This window comes from Anomaloglossus baeobatrachus, chromosome 1, assembly GCF_048569485.1.
Source record: "Anomaloglossus baeobatrachus isolate aAnoBae1 chromosome 1, aAnoBae1.hap1, whole genome shotgun sequence".
In the NCBI taxonomy this organism is placed as follows: domain Eukaryota; kingdom Metazoa; phylum Chordata; class Amphibia; order Anura; family Aromobatidae; genus Anomaloglossus; species Anomaloglossus baeobatrachus.
In genome coordinates, this window is record NC_134353.1 from 155,434,728 (window position 1) to 155,460,207 (window position 25,480).

The 25,480-nt window shown below is 48.1% G+C and overlaps 1 protein-coding gene across 1 annotated transcript in view; it reads left to right on the forward strand.

The window, feature by feature from the left end:
- LOC142290714 (cytochrome P450 3A24-like) overlaps nucleotides 1-24,829 on the forward strand; it is a 58,722-nt gene extending 33,893 nt beyond the window's left edge. Inside the window, exons 9-13 of the mRNA XM_075334703.1 lie at nucleotides 4,395-4,476; nucleotides 10,789-10,949; nucleotides 12,954-13,180; nucleotides 17,927-18,089; nucleotides 24,016-24,829. Coding sequence (XP_075190818.1) covers nucleotides 4,395-4,476; nucleotides 10,789-10,949; nucleotides 12,954-13,180; nucleotides 17,927-18,089; nucleotides 24,016-24,111 — 729 coding nt within the window. The 3' untranslated portion in view covers nucleotides 24,112-24,829. The remainder of the gene's footprint in view (nucleotides 1-4,394; nucleotides 4,477-10,788; nucleotides 10,950-12,953; nucleotides 13,181-17,926; nucleotides 18,090-24,015) is intronic.
- Nucleotides 24,830-25,480: the final 651 nt, after the last annotated feature.

Genomic DNA, 25,480 nt, shown 5'->3' on the forward strand with positions numbered 1-25,480 from the left:
AAATTTCATTAATAAAAATTTTATGATTTTCATTTTGAACCTAAACTGATTTTTAAGTATCACAGAACCAGGGCTGTATTTTGCCTTCGTGCTGCCCTAGGCACTTTAAGTGGTCGCGCCCCTTATTGACAACGTAAAACTGAGTTTTCGCACACGACATCTGTTTAAGGCAGATCTACTCTGTAAAACACTTGAAAAAGTATCAATGAGAAACGAAGGGCACTAACCCCCCCCCCAATGGGAATCACCACAGGCACATCAAAACATAGCATGAGTATAAAATATTCCCACCGTCCCCACTTATATACTGTGACTGTCACACTGCCCCTAATAAACTACACACTGCCCTCCCTTATAAATTATATCCACCACACCTTCCTCAATTATGAAATATGATCTGCACACTGTCCTCACATCATGCTGCCCCCTCCTCACAATGTCCCATGCATGCTGCCCCCTCCTCACAATGTTCAATGCATGCTGCCCCCTCCTCACAATGTCCCATGCATGCTGCCCCCTCCTCACAATGTCCCATGCATGCTGCCCCCTCCTCACAATGTTCCATGCATGCTGCCCCCTCCTCACAGTGTCCCATGCATGCTGCCCCCTCCTCACAGTGTCCCATGCATGCTGCCCCCTCCTCACAGTGTCCCATGCATGCTGCCCCCTCCTCACAGTGTCCCATGCATGCTGCCCCCTCCTCACAGTGTCCCATGCATGCTGCCCCCTCCTCACAGTGTCCCATGCATGCTGCCCCCTCCTCACAGTGTCCCATGCATGCTGCCCCCTCCTCACAGTGTCCCATGCATGCTGCCCCCTCCTCACAGTGTCCCATGCATGCTGCCCCCTCCTCACAGTGTCCCATGCATGCTGCCCCCTCCTCACAGTGTCCCATGCATGCTGCCCCCTCCTCACAATGTCCCATGCATGCTGCCCCCTCCTCACAATGTCCCATGCATGCTGCCCCCTCCTCACAGTGTCCCATGCATGCTGCCCCCTCCTGACAGTGTCCCATGCATGCTGCCCCCTCCTGACAGTGTCCCATGCATGCTGCCCCCTCCTCACAGTGTCCCATGCATGCTGCCCCCTCCTCACAGTGTCCCATGCATGCTGCCCCCTCCTCACAGTGTCCCATGCATGCTGCCCCCTCCTCACAGTGTCCCATGCATGCTGCCCCCTCCTGACAGTGTCCCATGCATGCTGCCCCCTCCTGACAGTGTCCCATGCATGCTGTCCCCTCCTCACAATGTCCCATGCATGCTGCCCCCTCCTCAGTGTCTTGTGCATGCTGCCCCTCTCCATGAGCTCCTAATGCTGCCTTCCTCTTTTCCATAATGTCACCTCCATGCTGCCCCATTCATCCTAAGACCACCAGACTAACGCTTATGCTGAGACCCCCCCCCCCACACACACACTACCCCACTCTTGATATTGACTCCCCTACATTGTTCCACTCCATACTGAGCCCAGACATGCTGCCCCTTCTCCATAATGAGCTCCCAATGCTGGCCCCCTCTTATTCTGAGCCCTTACACTCCCCCCCATCGATATTGTCATTGCTCTATCCCTCAACCCTTGTCCTCTGTCTCTAGCATTGGCCCCTTTCTCCCATTCCCCCAGCAGCAGCCGCTCTCTCCCGCCTTCACCAGCAGCCTCTCCCCCAGCATCAGCCTCTCTCTCCCCAGCCTCCCCCAGCATCAGCCTCTCTCCCCCCAGCCTCCCCCAGCTTCAGCCTCTCTCCCCCAGCTTCCCCCAGCATCAGCCTCTCTCCTCCCAGCCTCCCCCAGCATGAGCCTCCTCCAGCATCAGCCTCTCTCCTCCCAGTCTCCCCCAGCATGAGCCTCCTCCAGCATCAGCCTCTCTCCTCCCAGCCTCCCCCAGCATGAGCCTCCTCCAGCATCAGCCTCTCTCCTCCCAGCCTCCCTCAGCATCAGCCTCCCCCTCCCAGACTCCCCCAGAATCAGCCTCTCTCCTCCCAGCCTCCCCCAGCATCAGCCTCCCTGCTCCCAGCATCAGCCTCCCTCCTCCCAGCATCAGCCTCCCTCCTCCCAGCCTCCCCCAGCATCAGCCTCCCTCCTCCAAGCCTCACCTTCCCCCTCCCAGCCTCCCTCCTCCCAACCTCCCTCCTCCCAGCCTCCCCCAGCCTCAGCCTCCCAGCCTCCCCCAGCCTCAGCCTCCCCCAGCCTCAGCCTCCCTCCTCCCAGCCTTCCCCAGCTTCAGCCTCCCTCCTCCCAGCCTCCCCTAGCCTCAGCCTCCCTCCTCCCAACCTCCCCCAGCATCAGCCTCCCTCCTCCCAGCCTCCCCTAGCCTCAGCCTCCCTCCTCCCAACCTCCCCCAGCATCAGCCTCCCTCCTCCCAGCCTCCCCCAGCATCAGCCTCCCTCCTCCCAGCCTCCCCCAGCATCAGCCTCCCTCCTCCCTCCCTCCTCCAAGTCTCCCTCAGCATCAGCTTCCCTCCTCCAAGCCTCACCCTCCCCCTCCCAGCCTCCCTCAGCATCAGCCTCCCCCTCCCAGAATCAGCCTCTCTCCTCCCAGCCTCCCCCAGCATCAGCCTCCCTCCTCCCAGCATCAGCCTCCCTCCTCCCAGCCTCCCCCAGCATCAGCCTCCCTCCTCCAAGCCTCACCTTCCCCCTCCCAGCCTCCCTCCTCCCAGCCTCCCTCCTCCCAGCCTCCCCCAGCCTCAGCCTCCCCCAGCCTCAGCCTCCCTCCTCCCAGGCTTCCCCAGCTTCAGCCTCCCTCCTCCCAGCCTCCCCTAGCCTCAGCCTCCCTCCTCCCAACCTCCCCCAGCATCAGCCTCCCTCCTCCCAGCCTCCCCTAGCCTCAGCCTCCCTCCTCCCAACCTCCCCCAGCATCAGCCTCCCTCCTCCCAACCTCCCCCAGCATCAGCCTCCCTCCTCCCAGCCTCCCCCAGCATCAGCCTCCCTCCTCCCAGCCTCCCCCAGCATCAGCCTCCCTCCTCCCTCCCTCCTCCAAGTCTCCCTCAGCATCAGCTTCCCTCCTCCAAGCCTCCCCCTCCCCCTCCCAGCCTCCCTCAGCATCAGCCTCCCCCTCCCAGAATCAGCCTCTCTCCTCCCAGACTCCCCCAGAATCAGCCTCTCTTCTCCCAGCCTCCCCCCCAGCTTCAGCCTCTCTCTCCCCCCAGCCTCAGCCTCTCTCTCCCCCCAGCCTCTCTCCCCCCAGCCTTAGCCTCTCTCTCCCCCCAGCCTCCCCCCCAGCCTCAGCCTCTCTCCCCCCAGCCTCAGCCTCTCTTCCCAGCCTCAGCCTCTCTCTCTTCCCAGCCTCCCCCCAGCCTAAGCCTCTCTGTCTTCCCAGCCTCAGCCTCTCTCTCTCTTCCCAGACTCCCCCCAGCCTCAGCCTCTTTCTCTTCCCAGCCTCTCTCTCTTCCCAGCCTCCCCCAGCCTCAGCCTCTCTCTCTTCCCAGCCTCCCCCCAGTCTCAGTCTCTCTCTCTTCCCAGCCTCAGCCTCTCTCTCTCTTCCCAACCTCCCCTCAGCCTCTCTCTTCCCAGCCTCTCTCTCTCTCTTCCCAGCCTCAGCCTCTCTCTCTCTCTTCCCAGCCTCCCCCCAGCCTCTCTCTCTTCCCAGCCTCACCCCAGCCTCTCTCTCTTCCCAGCCTCCCCCCAGCCTCTCTCTCTTCCCAGCCTCACTCTCTTCCCAGCCTCTCTCCCCCCAGCCTCCCCTTGCATGATTACAGTGGACAAAAAGAGGCATCGCAATTTGCAACGATCATCAACTAACCTGTAAGGAGCCCATACATTCTAGGCTCTGCCTCTGCCTTACCTGCTCCGGTGCCCGCCGCCCTGCTCTGGCTGGCTCCTCTTCTGGCTGGCTCCAGCTGCAGACGCGTCCTCCTCCGCGGCATGTGTCATCTGCAGCATTGGACGCTGCAGCACGGGGCAGTCAGCTGAATGTCGCGCCCGCGCGCCTCTGACCCCGGAAGTGCAGGCCATGGAACTTCCGGGGTTAGTCAGCTCACTATGCCTGGCGCCCGCCATGTATTGAAATAGACAGCAGAAGTGCGCCTCCCCCCCCCCCCCCGGAACACAGCCGAGTGTAACGGAGGGAGGGACGGGGGGCGGGGATGTAAAAAAAAAAAAAAAAAAAAAAAAAAAAAAAAAAATTTATAATTTTTTTTTTTTTTTTTTTGCTGCCAGAAAGTGCCGCCCCCCGCAACGTGCCGCCCTAGGCACGGGACCACGGGTGCCTAGTGGCAAATACGGCCCTGCACAGAACCCTTATTAAGAGAAACGCAGAGTACAATATATGATACTGTAATATATGAAGTAGTGAAAGTAGTCGCTAAAGTATCTGGGACATAATGTTGCAGTATGGCGCATAAGATTACAAATACCGTTTTCTGTATCTTTGCTTGCTCTGATCTTTTCTTTGATCTTTTAGGCTCGAGTAGATTTCCTACAACTCATGGTAGATGCTCAATCTAAACAAAACAGTACAGGAGAGTCAGATCATGGCTATAAAGGTATGAAGGCTGACTTTCTGCAATATACTTTCCTCAACATAAAATACTAAGAAGGATAAATTGTGCAATTATGGAAATCACAGGATTGATAGACACTTTAATGGTAAATAGAAATGAAAACTATTTTCAAAACTTCTTGATTTATTCAATATAGGGTAGTGACACCACACACAGACAAACCCGCACTTATACGTCTTGGTATGCTATCGATGAGGCTATTAATGGTTATCTGAAGACTGTCATGCAACTCTGAATGCAGTTGGGCAAATCATCATGCTGCCAACTCCTATGGTAATTGCCGACCAATGACATTCCACTCATGCTCAATGGGAGACATATCTAGAGATGCTACAGGTAATGGTAACCACATTTAGGTCAATTGGCTGCTCACAGTAGCATGAGCAAAATGTGGACTTGCATTGCTGTTGAAAAATGACTACTGAGACACATTGGAGCAGGGGTGGGGAACCTTTTTACTGCCAGGGGCCATTTGGAAATTGGAAACCTTCGGGGGCCGCACAAAATTATCAATGTGTTAATGAACCGGCTATATTAATCAAACAGTTAATTAACTCACCCCTACTGTGGTGGCTGGAGCTGCTTTTCATGACTGAAGGGGCTGTTGGCATATACATCACATAGGAGACACTGGAACTGCTGTATATACATCACATAGGAGACGCGGGGACTGAGACGCTGGGACTGTTGTATATACATCACAGGAGACCCCTACATCACAGGAGACACTGAGGGCACATGCATCACACGAGGTGCTGGTATATGCGCCCAGCCCCTACTCTGAGGTATAGGCACCCAGCCCCTCCTGTGAGATATATGCTCCCAGCCCCTTCTGTGAGATATATGCTTCCAGCCCCTCCTGTGAGATATATGCTCCCAGCCCCTCCTGTGAGATATATGCTCCCAGCCCCTCCTGTGAGATATATGCTCCCAGCCCCTCCTGTGAGATATATGCTCCCAGCCCCTCCTGTGAGATATATGCTCCCAGCCCCTCCTGTGAGATATATGCTCCCAGCCCCTCCTGTGAGATATATGCTCCCAGCCCCTCCTGTGAGATATATGCTCCCAGCCCCTCCTGTGAGATATATGCTCCCAGCCCCTCCTGTGAGACATATGCTCCCAGCCCCTCCTGTGAGACATATGCTCCCAGCCCCTCCTGTGAGATATATGCTCCCAGCCCCTCCTGTGAGATATATGCTCCCAGCCCCTCCTGTGAGATATATGCTCCCAGCCCCTCCTGTGAGATATATGCTCCCAGCCCCTCCTGTGAGATATATGCTCCCAGCCCCTCCTGTGAGATATATGCTCCCAGCCCCTCCTGTGAGATATATGCTCCCAGCCCCTCCTGTGAGATATATGCTCCCAGCCCCTCCTGTGAGATATATGCTCCCAGCCCCTCCTGTGAGATATATGCTCCCAGCCCCTCCTGGGAGATATATGCCCCCAGCCCCTCCTGTGAGATATATGCCCCCAGCCCCTCCTGTGATGTATATTCCCCAGCCCTTTCTGTGATGTATATACCACAGCTTCTCCTGTGATGTATATGCCCCCAGCGTCTCCAATGTGATGTATATGCTCCATCTCCTCCTATGATGTATATGCCCCTAACATCTCCAATGTGATTTATATATCAGAGGAGGGGTTGGGGCATACACATCACAGGAGACACTGGGGGCATCCACATACCAGGAGACACTGGAGCATATCCATGACAGGAGATGCTTGGGGCATATACATGACAAGAGGGGCTGGGGAACAGACATTACTAGGTCACTGGGAGGCATAAGCATTGCTGTGGGGCACAGACGCACTTGTGGGGTACAGACATGACTAGGGTAGCACAGAGACTACTAGGGGGGGCACGGACATCACTAGCAGGGCACAGGCATCACTAAGGGGGGGCACAAAGACATCACTAAGGGGGGGCACACAGACATCACTAAGGGGGGGCACACAGACATCACTAAGGGGGGGCACACAGACATCACTAAGAGGGGGTCACAAACATCACTAAGAGGGGGGCACAGACATCACTAAGAGGGGGGCACAGACATCACTAAGAGGGGGGCACAGACATCACTAAGAGGGGGGCACAGACATCACTAAGAGGGGGGCACAGACATCACTAAGAGGCGGCACACAGACATCACTAAGGGGGGGCACCCAGACATCACTAAGGGCGGGCACACATACATCACTAAGGGGGGTCACAAACATCACTAAGAGGGGGGCACAGACATCACTAAGAGGGGGTCACAAACATCACTAAGAGGGGGGCACAGATATCACTAAGAGGGGGGCACAGATCATCACTAAGGGGGGGGGGGGCACACAGACATCACTAAGGGGGGGGCACACAGACATCACTAAGGGGGGGGCACACAGACATCACTAAGGGGGGGGCACACAGACATCACTAAGGGGGGGCACACAGACATCACTAAGGGGGGGGCACACATACATCACTAAGGGGGGCACACATACATCACTAAGGTCACTAAGGGGGGGCACACAGACATCACTAAGGGGGGGGCACAGACATCACTAAGGGGGGGGGCACAAACATCACTAAGAGGGGGGCACAGACATCACTAAGAGGGGGGCACAGATATCACTAAGGGGGGCGCACAGACATCACTAAGGGGGGGGCACACAGACATCACTAAGGGGGGGGCACACAGACATCACTAAGGGGGGGCACACAGACATCACTAGGAGGGGGGCACACAGACATCACTAGGAGGGGGGCACACAGACATCACTAGGAGGGGGCACACAGACATCACTAGGAGGGGGGCACAGACATCACTAGGAGGGGGGCACACAGACATCACAAGGAGGGGGGCACACAGACATCACTAGGAGGGGGGCACACAGTCATCACTAGGAGGGGGGCACACAGTCATCACTAGGAGGGGGGCACACAGACATCACTAAGGGGGGGGCACACAGACATCACTAAGGGGGGGCACACAGACATCACTAAGGTGGGGCACACAGACATCACTAAGGGGGGGGCACAGACATCACTAAGGGGGGGGCACACAGACCTCACTAAGAGGGGGGCACACAGACCTCACTAAGAGGGGGGCACACAGACCTCACTAGGAGGGGGGGCACACAGACCTCACTAAGAGGGGGGCACACAGACCTCACTAAGAGGGGGGCACACAGACCTCACTAGGAGGGGGGCACACAGACATCACTGGGAGGGGGGCACACAGACATCACTAGGAGGGGGGCACACAGACATCACTAGGAGGGGGGCACACAGACATCACTAGGAGGGGGCACACAGACATCACTAGGAGGGGGGCACAGACATCACTAGGAGGGGGGAACAGACATCACTAGGAGGAGACTGCGAGGCACAGACAGCACTTGGAGTAATACATATCACTGGGGAGGCTGCACACAGGACTGGGAGCTGCACATCACTGGAGGGGGCACAGGAGAAAGGGCGGTGAGCGGGCGGCACACACCGCCGGAGAGCAGGTGGCACAATGCTGAAAGCGGTGAAGTTGCTGTGGGACGGAAGCATAGAGCTCTAAACCTGCCCACAAAGTTATTCCTGAGCACGCTGGCACTTGCCAGTGAAAGAGGTCATTGGTGCACTTAGCGCATGTAGAGATTTAAAGGGCCGGCGACCGGTAAGACCGCGGCGGCAGCCGGAGCACTGCCGCCCCGGGAATCTGCCCGGAGGCCGCAGAAAAGGTCATGGCGGGCCGCATGCGGGCCGGAGGTTCCCCACCCCTGCATTAGAGTAACGGTCATACCACTGGTTCCATGATTTATCCATTCTTTACTGCAAGTGAAATTAGATGTCTCATACTAAGCCTAAGGCAGAACGTGTTTGCACGACATTGGGCTATGGACCAAATGTCCAGCTTCAGGTGTTCTATTGATCTCTCAAAGGATATCATGTTACAGAGCAATACTGCAATGGTGGTAAATCATCTTCATGGGTTAGTACCACTTTTATCTTGGACACAATAATGGCTGAAATTGCTCTGGAGACCACATGGGTAAGGCCATGAAGAGATCCAACAAGTTCACCATGAGAAAGTCCAGCACATCTGCTATTTAGTAAAATCCATATCTTTATTAGTTATTCCAAAATAAAAACAACTATAGGAACAGTCATAGGAAAAACCATCATATAACCTACCAGAATATACATGTGCCGCCCCCGTACCAGCAGCCGGCGCTGCTCGAGGGATCCGCCGGACCCGGGGGTCACGCGGACACGCCGAATGTAAAGGGGAACGTAGTTGTACGGCCTTTAACGTATTTGGTTCGTGACGCCACCCACGGTGTGTGGTGAAGTGGGACACCACCGCTGCTGTTGTGGGATACCCGGGGGAGATGTAATGGCAGCCGGATGTTAACCCCTCCGGGGGTAGGGATGGTTGCCCCGGGGCCCAGTGTCTCTGTGCAGGGTATGGCGATGGCAGGGGCTTGCGCACCCGGATGGACCAGGGGATGTTTGGTTACTCACAAGTAAAAGAATCACATGAGTCCTTTGGTAAACCAAGGTGCTGGTGGCTGGCCGCCGCGGCCGGTTGTACTCTGGTCCCCCACCCGGGGTGATGGTCGCCGTCTTCTCCTCTGCACTAGTTGTGGTTGTGTTTTTAGACTTCCCGGTATGGAACACGGGAGTCCGCTCCTGGCTTTCTGTGTGCCTGAGGAGCCGTGCCTGGTGACGCTGACCCGTGGGATCTATGGGCCCTGGCGGTTGCCCTATCCCTCTCTGTGGGTGGTTGTCTGCTTTTGGGACTTTGGTTGGGACAGGACCTATAATCCTGCCCTCAATCGGTTGATTAGCTAGGCCGTTGGTTCCGGTCCTGGCTTCAGGGTCCGAGTACACCCTCTGTGCACGGTTTCCGGTCGGGTCTCCGGTGTCGTTACCGGCGGGCTCCAACCCTACTCCGGTCCTCCTTGGATCTGCTGAGCCATCTTCCCGTCTCCTGCTGATGGAGACCACCATCTGCCACCTAGCCAAAGTACCAGGGCTCCGACCCTGGCACCGTTCAACTTGAACTTCTCCTCCGCTGGAGCTACACCTAGCTCCAGCCCACACTCCTCTCAACTTGAACTACAACTTAGTCTGTTTGCTTTCCCGCCCCGGGCTGTCTAGACCCCTAGGTGGGCGTTCCCTAACTGCCTGGTCCCGCCCACTGGTGTGCCTGTCTTGCCCTGAGGGGGGGTGACTAGGGTTTCAGGTCGGCTGTATGTAACCTAGGTGAGGGAAGGTGTTATGCGGGGGCCTAATGTGTGACTACCTGGTTTTTCCAGGGCATCACATACAAGTGAAATAACCCAAACAAAGTAAACGTGTTTCGGGGATATAACACTTATTCATGAATAAGGGGTATATCTCTAAAACGCGTAAACTGGACTTACTCATGGTGGACTTGTAGAATCAATTGGATTTTAGTCCATGCACTCCACTGGCCAGGTAAGCCGGATTTGTATTTTCTCTATGGAGGCATTCACAAAGGAATGCCACTATGGAATTACTCCTGAGATTGTGGTGTGGGTGACATAATATACAGTAGCCGAAGCCATCTAATATTCATTTCATGTATACTAACAGCTTGGAGTCACATTGGAGAAAAAGTTAGAGAAATGGTTCCACCACCAAATTAAAGTGTCTCAGGAGCTATTTTTCAACATGACAATGTCAGTCTGCATGTTGCGTACTGTGAGCAGCTAGTGTGTCCTAAACTTTCTACCACAGCCTGCAACATCTCTGGACTAGTATCTCATTGAGCAGATCATTGACATCAATGATTGGCAATTGCAAAGATGGCTGCCAGCTGCGGTTCTTGATGATTTGCTCATGTGCATTTAGCGTAGAAGAACATTTCTCAGGTAACCAATAATAACCTCAACCAAGGAATGCAAGTGCATATACTTCTGCACATGGCACTCATTCTCGATAATGAATAAATTAAGATGTTTTGAAAATTTTGTTTCCTTTTTTTCTACATTTGCACATCATTAACATATCTATCCATACTGTGAATTTCACAACTTTCCTTCTTGGAGTTGCATTTCAATTTCATAACTTAACTAATGTCCTTTTCATGTCTATCTATTTTATTGACCAGTGTGAATACAGGCCCACACTCTTACAATTTAGTCTATGATTTAGGTATCCTAAACTTAGTGCATAAGTTAGTAAATACAGCATACATTTCTGGCTTTCATGTACTACTTCTCATTTCACACCGTACACGCGCTCATATGTAAAATGATTGTAACCAACTCTACGTTGTATTTATATCACAGAATTAACAGACACTGAAATTATGGCTCAGGGACTTATCTTCATTATGGCTGGTTATGAGACCACCAGCACTACACTCATGTTTCTGGCTTATCATCTGGCAACTCACCCGGATGTCCAAACCAAACTTCAAGAGGAGATTGACACCTTTCTTCCCAATAAGGTGAGACTATATATATATATATATATATATATATATATATATATATATATATATATATATATATATATATATATATGTATATATGTATATATATGTATATATGTATATATATATATATATATATATATATATATAATCTCACTATAGTATAATCTTAAATGTATATAATTATGTTCAATACAATCTTGTGTATGCATGAGTGTAAGGTTTAAATTGACAAGCTAAATAGATAAATTCATGGTTAATGTACAACAATTGTATCCACAGGCCACACTTTCACATTGGCATGATACACAAAGCTGGTTTCTGTTTTCAGCTATAAGACTGACCATACATTAGAAAGCCAAAGTACAACAGAATAGAATTGATGCATAACATCTCAAAAATCAATGTCTAATAATAAAGCCACTCCATCATAGAACACCAACAAAGGAGAACACTGGGAGCATTAAATGGCTTAAATTGCAAATAAGTGTAGAGAATATTAAAAACACAAATATTAAAAATGAGGTGCTACACAATGTTACAAGGAATGGGAGATTAACAATCCCAAGGTGAGTAGACAACAAAGTGTTCCGTATTGGGAAATCCATGGAAGACAACCAATTTAAAGACAAAGGGGAAATGGAACAATGAATAAACTATTTAGACACGGTTGTCACATCAGATAACAGAAATATTACTGCCTACAACAAACATAATATAACGCATTGTCCTAAATAGAGTCCTCAAAAATAATAATGGCGTCTTACCCATGGAAAGAGTAATAGCCCCCACAATGTGCCGCTCACTGCCTAAGTGGATCTCCGACGCGCGTTTCGCGATGTTATGTGACTGTCAGGGAGAAGACTCCATTATTATTTTTGGGGACTCTATTTAGGACTGTGTTATATTGTGTTCATTGTAACAGTAATCTTTCTGTTATCTGATGTGACAACCGTGTCTAAATAGTTTATTCATTGTTCCATTTCCCCTTTGTCTCTAAATTGGTTGTCTTCAGTGGATTTCCCAATACGAAACACTTTATTGTCTGCTCACCTTGGGATTGTTAATCCCTCTTTCCTTGTAACATCATGGAGCACCTTGTTTTTAATGTGTGTTTTTTTAATATTCTCTGCACATTTTTGATCAATAAAAATATTTGCACTTTAAGCCATTTAATGCTCCCAGTGTTCTCCTTTGTTGGTATATATTAGAAAGCCATTGTTTTTGGCTGAGCATGCATGCAGGAAAGAGAGTAAGCTCCTGATTAGAGATCATCGAATACGAACTTTACAGTTTGGTGTCCGTACCGAACACAGACTTTACAAAGAAGTCAGTGTTCAACTTCAGAATTTGGGTGCTTCGCGTATGCTAACCACTCGAGCAAGCATCGCTGTGCTTGGGTAAATGCGGTGCTCAGCCTTGTTTAAATGGCTTGCTCTTGGGGTAAGATCAGCCTTATTGGATGTAGTGTGCACCAAATAAATAAATAAATAATTGAAAAAACCCTCCCTCTCCCGGAAGTGTTTTGTTTATAGCTGGCTGTATGTGGGTGGAGAGACGAATTGCCCAATTTTTTACTTCCAATGGTGTTCAAGTCAAGTCCTGGTCCAGAACAAAACTTTATATAAAGTCCGGCTGAACCCGCAGAACCCGAACTTCCACGGGTCCACTCATCTCTACTCCTGATATACTCTTCCTTTTGGTAGTTCCTCTCCATAGAAACAAAATTAACTATAGAATATAGAACAATAAGGAGTCCCCCATACAAATTTTATGTTTAGCCAGGCCCATAAAAATTGACCGATATACATTTAATGTGTATGGAATCCTTAGGTAAGCAGACTTGCCATTAATTTTAAGAAATCTCCACATTAATTGCTGCCATTAACATAAAACTCTCTAAAAAATGAATTGGCTAGTGACTGTGTGAACTTCATTTTAACCCACTTGGTAGTGGTGTCATCGGTGGTGAAATTCTTAAATGCCTGATAAACCAGCAATGTATTAAATTGTTTTCAGGCTCCTCCAACATACGAAGCTCTAAAGCAGATGGAGTACCTTGATATGGTGCTTAATGAAACCTTACGACTCTACCCCTCATCTTTGAGACTTGAGCGTGTCTGTAAAACGACAACTGAGATCAATGGAGTGACCATCCCAAAGGGCGTTGTGGCTGTTATCCCTGTCTTTGTGCTGCACCGTGATCCTGAGCTCTGGCCTGATCCAGAGGAATTTCGACCTGAAAGGTATAATATATGTGGCGATATTTATTGGGAGAACATAATGAGTATAAAGAGGAAAACCCATTCACATTAACTGTTTACATCACTTTCGACATTAAAAACTTGTTCTGATAATACATTGTAAAGCTTAACCTTCTCTTGGTAATTAGACGTTTTGAGATCATTTTTTAAAGAAAATGTAGTAGTTTACTTTATATTCACCATTATAGATAGCTCACACTAAATAAATGGATTCACATAAAAAAAAAAAAAATATATATATATATTATATATATATATATATATATATATATATATATATATATATACTAGCCGTACTTTGCCCGGGTTAATAACTGTTGTTAACAAAATAAAATGTATTAACAAAAATTTATTCTGCACAAAAAACACAAAACAAATAGAAATGTAATTATTAAAAGGCAAAAACGAAGCATTTCACAACATATATTTCAACACCACAGATATTCCACACAGATTTAACTAGATTGGCCAAGTAATATGCTCCGTCTGTCTCTTTCCAGGTCTGTCTCTTTCCAGGTCTGTCTCTTTCCCCATCTGCCTGTCTCTGTCTCTTTTTTTGTCTGTCTCTATCTCTCTGTTTCTTTCCCCATCTGTCTCTTTCTAGGTCTGTCTCTTTCCCAGGTCTGTCTCCCCGTCTCTTTGTCTGTGTCTTTTCCTGTCTGTCTCTTTCCCTGTGTGCCTGTCTGTCTGTCTCTTTCCTTGTCTGTCTCTATTTCTCTGTCTCTTTCCCCGTCTGTCTCTATCAAGGTCTGTGTCTTTCCCCATCTATCTTTGTCTGTCTCTCTGGTTGTCTCCTCTTTCCCTGTCTGCATGTCTGTCTGTCTCCCCATCTGTCTCTTTCCCCGTCTGTCTCTTTCCCCGTCTGTCTCTATCAAGGTCTGTGTCTTTCCCCATCTATCTTTGTCTGTCTCTCTGGTTGTCTCCTCTTTCCCTGTCTGCATGTCTGTCTGTCTCCCCGTCTGTCTCTTTCCCCGTCTGTCTCTTTCCCCGTCTGTCTCTTTCCCCGTCTGTCTCTTTCCCCGTCTGTCTCTTTCCCCGTCTGTCTCTTTCCCCGTCTGTCTCTTTCCCCGTCTGTCTCTTTCCCCGTCTGTCTCTTTCCAGGTCTGTCTTTTTCCAGGTCTGTCTCTTTCCAGGTCTGTCTCTGTCTCTCTCTTTCCCCGTCTGTCTCTGTCTGTCTCTTTCCCCATCTGTCTCTGTCTGTCTCTTTCACCGTTTGTCTCTGTCTGTCTCTTTCCCTGTCTGTCTCTATCTCTCTGTCTCCCTGTCCATCTCTGTCTGTCTCTCTGTCTGTCTCTCTCTATCCGTCTCCCCACCGACATCTTATTACCTCACATATAAGCTTCTTATACTATGAATGTCTTTTGTTCCTTTAGCAACCAATCACAGCTCCTACTAATAACCTGTAGTTCCAGGCTCCATTTTCTTTAATGGAGCCATGTTTTTTGGAGAGTAACTGTAAAGCGCGGGGTTACATTTTCCTGTGAAAACATAGTCTACGATGTTCCCTGGGTCACATGAGGTGTCTATGCAAAATTTTGTGATTGTAAATGCGACGGTGCGGATACACTTTTCGTTTCACTTTTCTTTTATTATGTAGATAGGGGCAAAATTGATTGGTAAATTGGAACGCACGGGGTTAAAATTTCGCCTCACAACATAGCCTATGACGCTCTCGGGGTTCAGACGTGTGAGTGTGCAAAATTTTGTGGCTGTAGCTGCGACGGTGCAGATGCCAATCCCGGACATACATACATACACACATTCAGCTTTACATATATTATATATATATATATATATATATATATATATATATATATATATATAATATATATATAATATATATATATTACACAGTACCTACAAGTAGTATTCAACCCCCTGCAGATTTAGCAGGTTTGATAAGATGCAAATAAGTTAGAGCCTGCAAACTTCAAACAAGAGCAGGATTTATTAACAGATGCATAAATCTTACAAACCAACAAGTTATGTTGCTCAGTTAAATTTTAATAAATTTTCAACATAAAAGTGTGGGTCAATTATTATTCAACCCCTAGGTTTAATATTTTGTGGAATAACCCTTGTTTGCAATTACAGCTAATAATCGTCTTTTATAAGACCTGATCAGGCTGGCACAGGTCTCTGGAGTTATCTTGGCCCACTCCTCCATGCAGATCTTCTCCAAGTTATCTAGGTTCTTTGGGTGTCTCATGTGGACTTTAATCTTGAGCTCCTTCCACGAGTTTTCAATTGGGTTAAGGTCAGGAGACTGACTAAGCCACTGCAACACCTTGATTTTTTCCCTCTTGAACCAGGCCTTGGTTTTCTTGGCTGTGTGCTTTGGGTCGTTGTCTTGTTGGAAGATGAAATGACGACCCGTCTTAAGATCCTTGATGGAGGAGCGGAGGTTCTTGGCCAAAATCTCCAGGTAGGCCGTGCTATCCATCTTCCCATGGATGCGGACCAGATGGCCAGGCCCCTTGGCTGAGAAACAGCTCCACAGCATGATGCTGCCACCACCATGCTTGACTGTAGGGATGGTATTCTTGGGGTCGTATGCAGTGCCATCCAGTCTCCAAACATCACGTGTGTGGTTGGCACCAAAGATCTCGATCTTGGTCTCATCAGACCAGAGAACCTTGAACCAGTCTGTCTCAGAGTCCTCCAAGTGATCATGAGCAAACTGTAGACGAGCCTTGACATGACGCTTTGAAAGTAAAGGTACCTTACGGGCTCGTCTGGAACGGAGACCATTGCGGTGGAGTACGTTACTTATGGTATTGACTGAAATCAATGTCCCCACTGCCATGAGATCTTCCCGGAGCTCCTTCCTTGTTGTCCTTGGGTTAGCCTTGACTCTTCGGACAAGCCTGGCCTCGACACGGGTGGAAACATTCAAAGGCTGTCCAGGCCGTGGAAGGCTAACAGTAGTTCCATAAGCCTTCCACTTCCGGATGATGCTCCCAACAGTGGAGACAGGTATGCCCAACTCCTTGGAAAGGGTTTTGTACCCCTTGCCAGCCTTGTGACCCTCCACGATCTTGTCTCTGATGGCCTTGGAATGCACCTTTTGTCTTTCCCATGTTGACCAAGTATGAGTGCTGTTCACAAGTTTGGGGAGGGTCTTAATTAGTCAGAAAAGGCTGGAAAAAGAGATAATTAATCCAAACATGTGAAGCTCATTGTTCTTTGTGCCTGAAATACTTCTTAATACTTTAGGGGAACCAAACAGAATTCTTGTGGTTTGAGGGGTTGAATAATAAATGACCCTCTGAATAAACTTTTCACAATTTAAAAAAAAAAATAAAAAAAGAAATAACATTCTTTTTTGCTGCAGTGCATTTCACACTTCCAGGCTGATCTACAGTCCAAAAGTCACAATGCCAAGTTAATCCCGAATGTGTAAACCTGCTAAATCTGCAGGGGGTTGTTACAGCTATTGCAATCACAGCTTATGGTTTGTCCGGTTTCGGTACAAATCTATGCAGTATCGGTGCAGTTGGAGTGTAGAGCCGACAGTCCAGCTGTGCCTGACAATCAGTAGAGAAGGCAGAGATTAATTATTAGAAACAAAATAAAGACCATGATTAAAACAACTTGTTGAAACGCGTCGCTCTGAACTGGGGCTAGAATTTACTTTTGCATGTCCCTGGATTTTTTATTCATTCTATTATTCCAATAAAGAAAGAAAAAACTTTTTTATTCAATATAAGTCTGCGCTGGATTCATACATCTTTATTGCTATAGATTAATTATTACCATCTCTGCCTTTCTGATCACTATATAAACAGTGATGAACCTGTACACACTATAGTAAACGCTTAAGATTTGTACTCTGGACCAAGCAATTATGTAATTGCTGGGTACTGAGAGGGAACAGAGCTGCTGAGGTCTAGTATATGCATATCAGTTCTGCTTTTCAAGAAGAGGCTGGATTTTTCCTGTAATTGGGGATAACATACCAGCCCCCGTTACAGGGGAAATCAGCATTGTAAAAATAATGCATTTAATAGTTGATATGCCCCCAAAAGTCTTGTATGAACTTACAAAAAATCCCTGAATGTGTGTCTGGTTGGTCGAATTGATTTACAATAGCTTAAAATGGTTTACAAAAAAAATAAAAATAACTCGCCTCAGCCATCTAATACCATTCTCTCAATTGTGCCCGGTCTCCTTCTTATCACTACATCCTGCTGAAAGGACAACGTACATATACAGGGACATGTGACCGCTGCAGCCAATCACTTGCTCAGACCAGGTGGTTCACCCCTGTAGGCAGTGATTAACTGGGAATTCTTGTTTTTTTTATTGACCGAGACAAGGAACTGGAGACTAGATGGGGACAAGGAAAGCTTCAGAACAGAAACAATTATCAGTGAGGTGTTTTGTGGTTTTTATTATGCCATTTTACGCTTCTTTAAAAGACATTTTGTGAGATGAACAATCCTTTTAAAGGAAACCTGTCCATTGATTCATGCTTCCCGAGCCACAGATAACATGAATCAGATCCTGGCTGCACAATTGCAGCCAGGTATATTTTTCTCTGAAATGCTCCAACATTCCAAAGAAAGTATACTTTAAAGAAGAGACTAGTTTGTTGTGTTTCAGAGAAGAACACACCTGGCTTCAATGGCAAAGCCAGGATCTGATACATGCTGTGCGCTGTTTGGTTCCCTTTAATTAGCTGTTCGCTATGAATTTCCTTATGTTTTGTGTAATTTCTTTGCACAGGTTTAGTAAAGAGAACCGGGAGACACAAGACCCCTACACCTTCCTACCCTTTGGAGCTGGACCACGGAACTGCATAGGGATGAGATTTGCCATGGTCAATATGAAATCAGTCATCTCCCTGCTCCTGCAGAACTTCTCTTTCCGACCGTGCAATGACACTCCAGTAAGATACACATTTAAGATGGATTCTTAGTTATGCGAATTTCTGAAATATATGTAATACTCAAGTTAGTTTGCATTATTGTAAATGTGATAAAAAGAAAGAAAAATGCGATCAAACGTCCGTATGCAAAATATACTTTTTTGAACCAACGGAGAGGGGTAAATAGCGGTTTAAATCAGAGGATACACATACACAGCTGGGTTATAATTGGTACAGTATAACAATAAAATCCTTTACACATTTGATAGGCAAACAAATATACAAATATAAAAATACGTTTGGTTTGGAAAGAAACATATATAGTACACTCAGGGCCGGATTATAGGCGGGGCAGACGGGGCTCCAGCCCAGGGGCCCCCACCAAAAGAGCTTCTAAGTGGGCCCCCACCATACTTGGCACCTGTCAGCATTTTTTTTTTCTTCCCACCCTCTCCCCCTCCGTAAAGACAGTCTAATAAATCAGCTGTGTGTTCGGGGGGGGGGGAGGCGCGGGGTGTTGAAGCACCGCTATTTATTTGTATCTGCGTCTTTAAGACGCAAAAACAAACTGCGGGCACAGGACGCTGATTGACACCGAAAGTACCAGCGGCCGCTTGTACGTCCGGGGTCAGGTGTGCTAATGCTCCCTGCTATGTGCTGCGGCCGTACCCAGCGAGGGGCGGGCAGCTGCCTCCCCTTCCCTAGAAGCAGGGGCACGGTGTAGTGCGCCGCTGTATCTGCTGTCCCCGCTGTGCTCCTCTACACTGTGTGCATGCCAGGCACACTAGCAGGAGGCAGCGCGCTGTGCTCTGTCGGCTCTGCTGTGTGCTGTGCTCGGCATGCACCCAGTGTAGAGGAGCGCAGCAGAGCCGATGACCGCAGCTTCCTCTTTCCGTTCCTATTCAAATGTATTTGCATCTTTCAGACGTAAATACATTTGAACAGCGCGCCGGGACCCGGCCCCGCCCCCGACGTGCAGCAACGTGATGAGATCAGCACCTTGCTGACGTCATCAGAGTGCTGCAGGCGCCACACAGGGGACAAGAGGAAGCGAGCGCTCCATGAAGGAGCTGAAGAGACAGGTGTAATTAATGGAGATGAGTGAGGAGGGGCTGAGGACACAACGGAGAACATTTGTGAAGGAACACAGCTCTGTGACAGGCAGAGGAGGAGTACTGTATTCCGAGGGAGGGAGGAGTGTGTAGTGATGGGGCAGTGTAATTTGTGTGTGTAGGGGGTGATAAGGGTTGTATTGTGTGTGGGGGGAGGGGTAATGGAGGGTGCATTGTATCGTGTGTGTGGGGAAGGGTAATGGAGGGTGCATTGTATTCTGTGTGGGGAAGGGTAATGAGGGGTGCATTGTATTGTGTGTGGGGGAGGGTTAATGGGGGGGTGCATTGTATTGTATGTGGGGGGAGGGGTAATGGGGGGGTGCATTGTATTCTGTGTGTGTGTGTGTGTGTGTGTGTGAGGTGATGTGGGGTGCATTGTGTGTGTGTGTGAGGTGATGTGGGGTGCATTGTGTGTGTGTTTGTGAGGTGATGTGGGGTGCATTGTGTGTGTGTGTGTGTGTGTGTGAGGTGATGTGGGGTGCATTGTGTGTGTGTGTGAGGTGATGTGGGGTGCATTGTGTGTGTTTGTGAGGTGATGTGGGGTGCATTGTGTGTGTGTTTGTGAGGTGATGTGGGGTGCATTGTGTGTGTGTGTGTGTGTGAGGTGATGTGGGGTGCATTGTGTGTGTGTGTGTGTGTGTGTGTGTGTGTGTAGGAGGTGATGTGGGGTGCAGTGTGTGTGTGTGTGGGGGGGTGCATTGTAGTGTGTGGTGATGTGGGGTGCATTGTGTGTGTGTAGAGGGTGCATTGTAGTGTGTGTGTGTGTGTGTGTGTGTGTGTGTGTGTGTGTGTAGAGGGTGCATTGTAGTGTGAGTGTGTGTGTGTCAGAGCTGTGTGTGTAAGAAGCAGTACTGTGTGTGTGTATATATGAATTAGAGCAGTCTGTGCGGCCCCCCCCAGAACTATATGGGTCCCCCAGAGCGCTATGTCACCCATCGCAGTAATGAGTACACCACCAGAGCTGTTTGCCACTCCAGTAACGTCTATGCCCCCTGCCCCTCCTGTGATGTATATACAGCAGTGCTGTCAGTGTGCAGTCATGTCTGTTAGTGACAGCCATCGTGAAACACAGCCACATGTCCTGAAGGAGCTGGACGGAAACAAGCGGGAGAGGTGAGTGAGGCTGCTGGCGATTTCCCCATATTAATACCTGTAAAGGCTCATGCACACGTAACTGCTGAATATTCTGCAGCGATTTGACAGCACATGTGCGCGTCAAATCGCTGCAGAAACACTGCATAATGAATGCAGTTTTTCAGTACAGAAAATCCGATTTCATGCGCTATGGCTGCTTCCCCCACCATAGACAGAGCGGGAGCTGCATCCATAGCGCACGGAATAATTGACATGCTCATTTTATGAACGCACAGATTTGGGTCAACATTTTAGCACCCAAATCACTGCGTTCATAAAAGCTACGTGCGCACGTATCATGCACAATCTAAATAGATTGTATAGGGGACGCAGGACGCATGCATTTACACTGCAGTGCTATACGCAGTGTAAATGCATGGAATTACACAACGTGCGCACGACCCCTAATGCGTCTGTGTCTGCATATATGTCAGTGTATATGACTGTGCATATATTTGTCTGTTTATATGTATTTTTATGAATTTGTCTTCAAATATGTATATGTATGCCTGTATGTGTATGTACGTGTCTGTGTGTGGATGGGGTCCACTGAGACTCTTTCACCCGGAGGCCACAAAAACCTGGAGCCGGCCCTGGCTGCCTTAACATTGAGATCAGTAAAAAATGTGAGTAAAGCTTTACACGCTATAATATATCTAACGATGTGTCACGTCGTAAGTGACGCACATCCGGCATCGTTAGTGATATTGTAGTGTGTGACAGCTACGTGCGACCCTGATTGTGTGTTAAAACGTTGATCGCTGACACGTCGTTCATTTTCTAAAAATTGAACGTCTGGTTGTTCATCGTTCTTGAGGCAGCACACATCGCTCCGTGTGATACCCCGGGAACAATGAACTGCAGCTTACCTGCGTACTGCCGGCAATGCGGAAGGAAGGAGGTGGGCGGGATGTTTACGCCCCGCTCATATCCGCCCCTCCGCTTCTATTGGCCGGCCGCTGTGTGACGTTGCTGTGACGCCGAATGTCCCTCCCACTCCAGGAAGTGGATGTTCGCTGCCCACAGCGAGGTTGTTTGGAAGGTACGTACGTGTGATGGGGGTAATCGTTTGTGCGACACAAGCAACAAATTGCCTGTTCCGCACATACGATGGGGGCGTGTGTGATCGCATACGAGATCGAAATGTGTAAAGCAGCCTTAACTCTACTTTCCGTGTATAAGTGACGGCTGTGAGTGATCCTGGACTGTGTCTGTATTGTAGTACTGTAAATCTGAATGTGGCAGAACAGGATAAATGTTCATTGGATTTCTATCTAAATGCTACAGTTCGCGCTCTACTGTTATGGCTAAAAATGTTAACGTTATGGGGCCCCCACCAGATTTTCTGCCCAGGGGCCCCCACCAACCTTAATCCGGCCCTGAGTACACTGTGTGCAGAATTATTAGGCAAGTTGTATTTTAGAGGATTTTTTTTATTATTGATCAACAACTATGTTCCCAATCAATTCAAAAGACTCATAAATATCAAAGCTTAATATTTTTGGTAGTTGGAGTGTTTTTTTTAGATGTGGCTATCTTAGGAGGATATCTGTTTTTGCAGGTAACTATTACTGTGCAGAATTATTAGGCAACTTAATAAAAACAAAATAGGGTGGTTATGCTTCTTGTGATCCTGTTGTCTATTTGCCATGAAACGCTTGATTGTTTGGTGATCACGCTTCAAAAGTTTGGCAATTTCAAGACTGCTGCATCCCTCTGCAAGATATCTCACAAATTTTGGACTTTTCAGAACCCGTCAAATCTCTCTTCTGACCCATTTTGCCAAAGGAAAGGAAGTTGCCTAATAATTAAGCACTCCTTATATAGGGTGTTGATGTCATTACAGTGATGTACATCACCTGATTTACTTAATTGGTAGTTGGCTCTCAAGCCTATAAAGCTTGGAGTAGGGCAACATGTATAAAGAGTATCATGTGATCAAAATACTCATTTGCCTAATAATTCTGCACACGGTGTATATCAAAAATGCCTAAAAATATGTAACAAATTAGTCACAAAAAATTGTGACAACAGGCATCCTCCTAGCACTAGTGGACCAGTATGTTATACCAATGATCATGCAAAAGGCACTAGGCTAGTGAATGTTAATAGGACTAACGGATAGCAAAGCCATGAATATCTGTCAAAGAAACAGATGACACAGGAGTGCTACATGCCCATATGTGGAATTGCTAGATATATGATACATTGGAATAAGATGAATGGAGGGATCTGTAATCAGCAAAAGCGTCCAAGGGTGCTGAGAGGAAACATCGGACACTAGTGCCAGGCCACACATAGCTAAATAGAAGGTGTGAGACTGTACCTGAATAGAGAGGACCGAGGCATGAGTGTCTACCCGACGCACGGCATTTTGGTGTAAACCTTCGCCAGGGGGCGGTGACAGGAAGCGTGAAGAGACATCCGATCGGGATCAAAGCACCAGGGCAATGCATGCATACTGACAAGCTGTTCTGGGACAATGGCATCAAATTCGGCAATTCCGGGCGGCTGATGGCTGATATTTTTAGGCTGGGGGCGCCCAATAACCGTGGGTATGCCCAGTCGAGAGAATACCAACACCCAGCTGTCGGGCTTTATCTGTGCTGGGTATCATAATATAGGGGGATCCTAGGCCAATTTTTGTTTATTTATTTATTTTACTGTACGATATAGTGCCCACCGATGTCTGTGATTGGTTGCAGTCAAACACGCTGTCACTCAGGGTGTGGGTTTGTCTGACTGCAACCAATCACAGACACCGGTGGGCGGGAGAAGCAGTGCATATTCAATGAAGGTAATGAGGAAAGTGAGCAGTGTGACAGCCGCGCCGTTGACTCAGTAAGTATGAAGTGCTTGCTCCTACTCCTTTGCACCGGATTCTGGTCCCCATAGACTTTATATGGGGACCGGCATCTAGCCAGATGCCTGGGGTCAATCCCCTGCTGACCCAGAGTCAGCGGGGTGATTGATCTGCCAGTCCTCCGAAACGCAGGGACAAAACGCAGAACAGTTGACATGCTGCATCTTAGCTGCGTCTTAAAAAATGCAGGCAAAAAAAGATGCATTGTGCGGACAGCAAAATAGAAATTATAGACTTTGTTGGGGAAGGAAATGCATGCATTTGGGTTCATCTTTGTCACCTCAAAAATGCACCAAAAATGCTGTAAAAGATGCACTGTGTGAACATAGCCTGAATAGAATGTAGCAAGTCCTCAACCATGAAAGTATAAGGTTTATTTGGGGTCTTACTAAGTGCCACTGCCAACAAGCAAATATCTAACAGATGGAGAGGCATAAGAACATAAAGCTTGTCAGAAAGTTGTAGAACTCTTCACTATTGAGCCATTAATATTTAATACTTTAAATGGACTGGATCTTAGGACTCGAACCAGCGACCAGGTGATTCTACTGTGGTTGTCCAACGAGAGCCCTGTGAACGGCATTTTACCTCCTGGTCTCGATGGCTCTTCTTTTGATTAATTGGCCTGGCACAGTTGCGGCACAGAGCACAGGTGATATCATGCCAGGCTGGCTAATCTGCGGATGACATCAGGTTCGCAGGGTTCCTGTCTGATGACCACAGATTACTGACCTGACCCCTGCTCCAGAACCCGCTAATAGATTTGTATTGTCTCTAATAATGAATAATAGAAAATATGTTTCATATAAGTCTTAATCTAGTAAATCTAATGTTACAGATCCCTCTGGAAATTGACACACGAGGATACTTAAAGACAACTAAACCTGTTCTACTCAACCTTGTGCATAGAGAAGCCCCGAAGACTGAGAACTAGACCCTTAAGACCGCTGTGGATGGGACAAAGCTATCGATAGTAAATGGAGTACAAATGAGTTGAGGATGTACATTTTGAAAATACCAAAGAAAACTGATGGATAGATGGCTGTAACATTTTGTAACAAATCTGAGTATTTCTTCCACATCTTGTCTTCTTTGCTGACACATATCAGAGCCACGTCTGCAGCATCTGGGGCACATCGGGGCTGTGCATATGTGACACTAAAGAGATTGTGTTTCATTCCCCTGTTCAGAAGATAATGTTCTGTAATTGCAGCATGTACAGTTAGTACCACATGTGGAAAGTTCCCTGCAGCCACGTACTGGTCCACATGAGGTTGTGGACTGGTTGTTACCTATCTACATACCACTACTTTGTGCCCCTATGCAGGAAATAAATACTATTGATCTTTTGTAAAGTTGTTTAAATACAATATTACCTTATGTAAGATAATAGTGTTGTAGGGGGCGACAGCAGAGCCCCTACATCAAGAGAAGGTAGAACGTGATATTGTGCAATGTAAAATAACAACTGATGTAAAGGTCACGTACTCGTACATTCAATATTATACACATATTAAGGATACAAATCTGTACTATACACAATGAATATGGGACCTGGGCAGAGGCAGGAAACACATTCTCTTCTGCCATATGATACAATATAAAGAAACCAATAAAGACAAAGTCAAGATGTCATATGTGTCAAGCCTTTATTTCTTAGTAACAAATAACTGAAATCCACATTAAAGCAGCTTTACAGACATGCCATTAGTTTGGGGTGTAAAATCCTTCCACCATCTAGCAGAAGCAGGCTGGGTGCTTGGGAGTCAGAAATGGATCCTAAGGACAACAAAGAAGCATTTATTACCTTTTTTTTTTTTTTTTTAAAAAAAAGGTGTTAGGCTATGTGCGCACGTTGCGTACAAGCCCTGCAGAAATTTCTGCAGCGATCTGAAGAGCACATGTGCGCTTTAGATCGCTGCAGAAATGTCCGTAGTGAGCGCCGATTCCATGCGCTCTGCCTGCAGCTCCTGCCATAGACCGTGCAGGAGCTGCCGGCAAAGCGCAGGAAAGAAGTGACATGTCACTTCTTTTTGCGCAGCGCTTCGGCAGTAGCCGAAGCGCTGCGCTCTTAAACGCCACGTGCGCACGGCCCCTGCACAGTCTCCATAGACTGTGCAGGGGACGCAGGACGCATGCAGTTACGCTGCGCTACAAAGCGCAGCGTAACTGCATGTTTTTACGCGACGTGCGCACATAGCCTTAGGGTATGTGTGCACGCTGCAGATTAGGTGCAGACATTTTCTGCACCAAAAAACACACCTTGTAGCAGAAAAATGCATGTGTTTTCTGTGTTTTTTGTC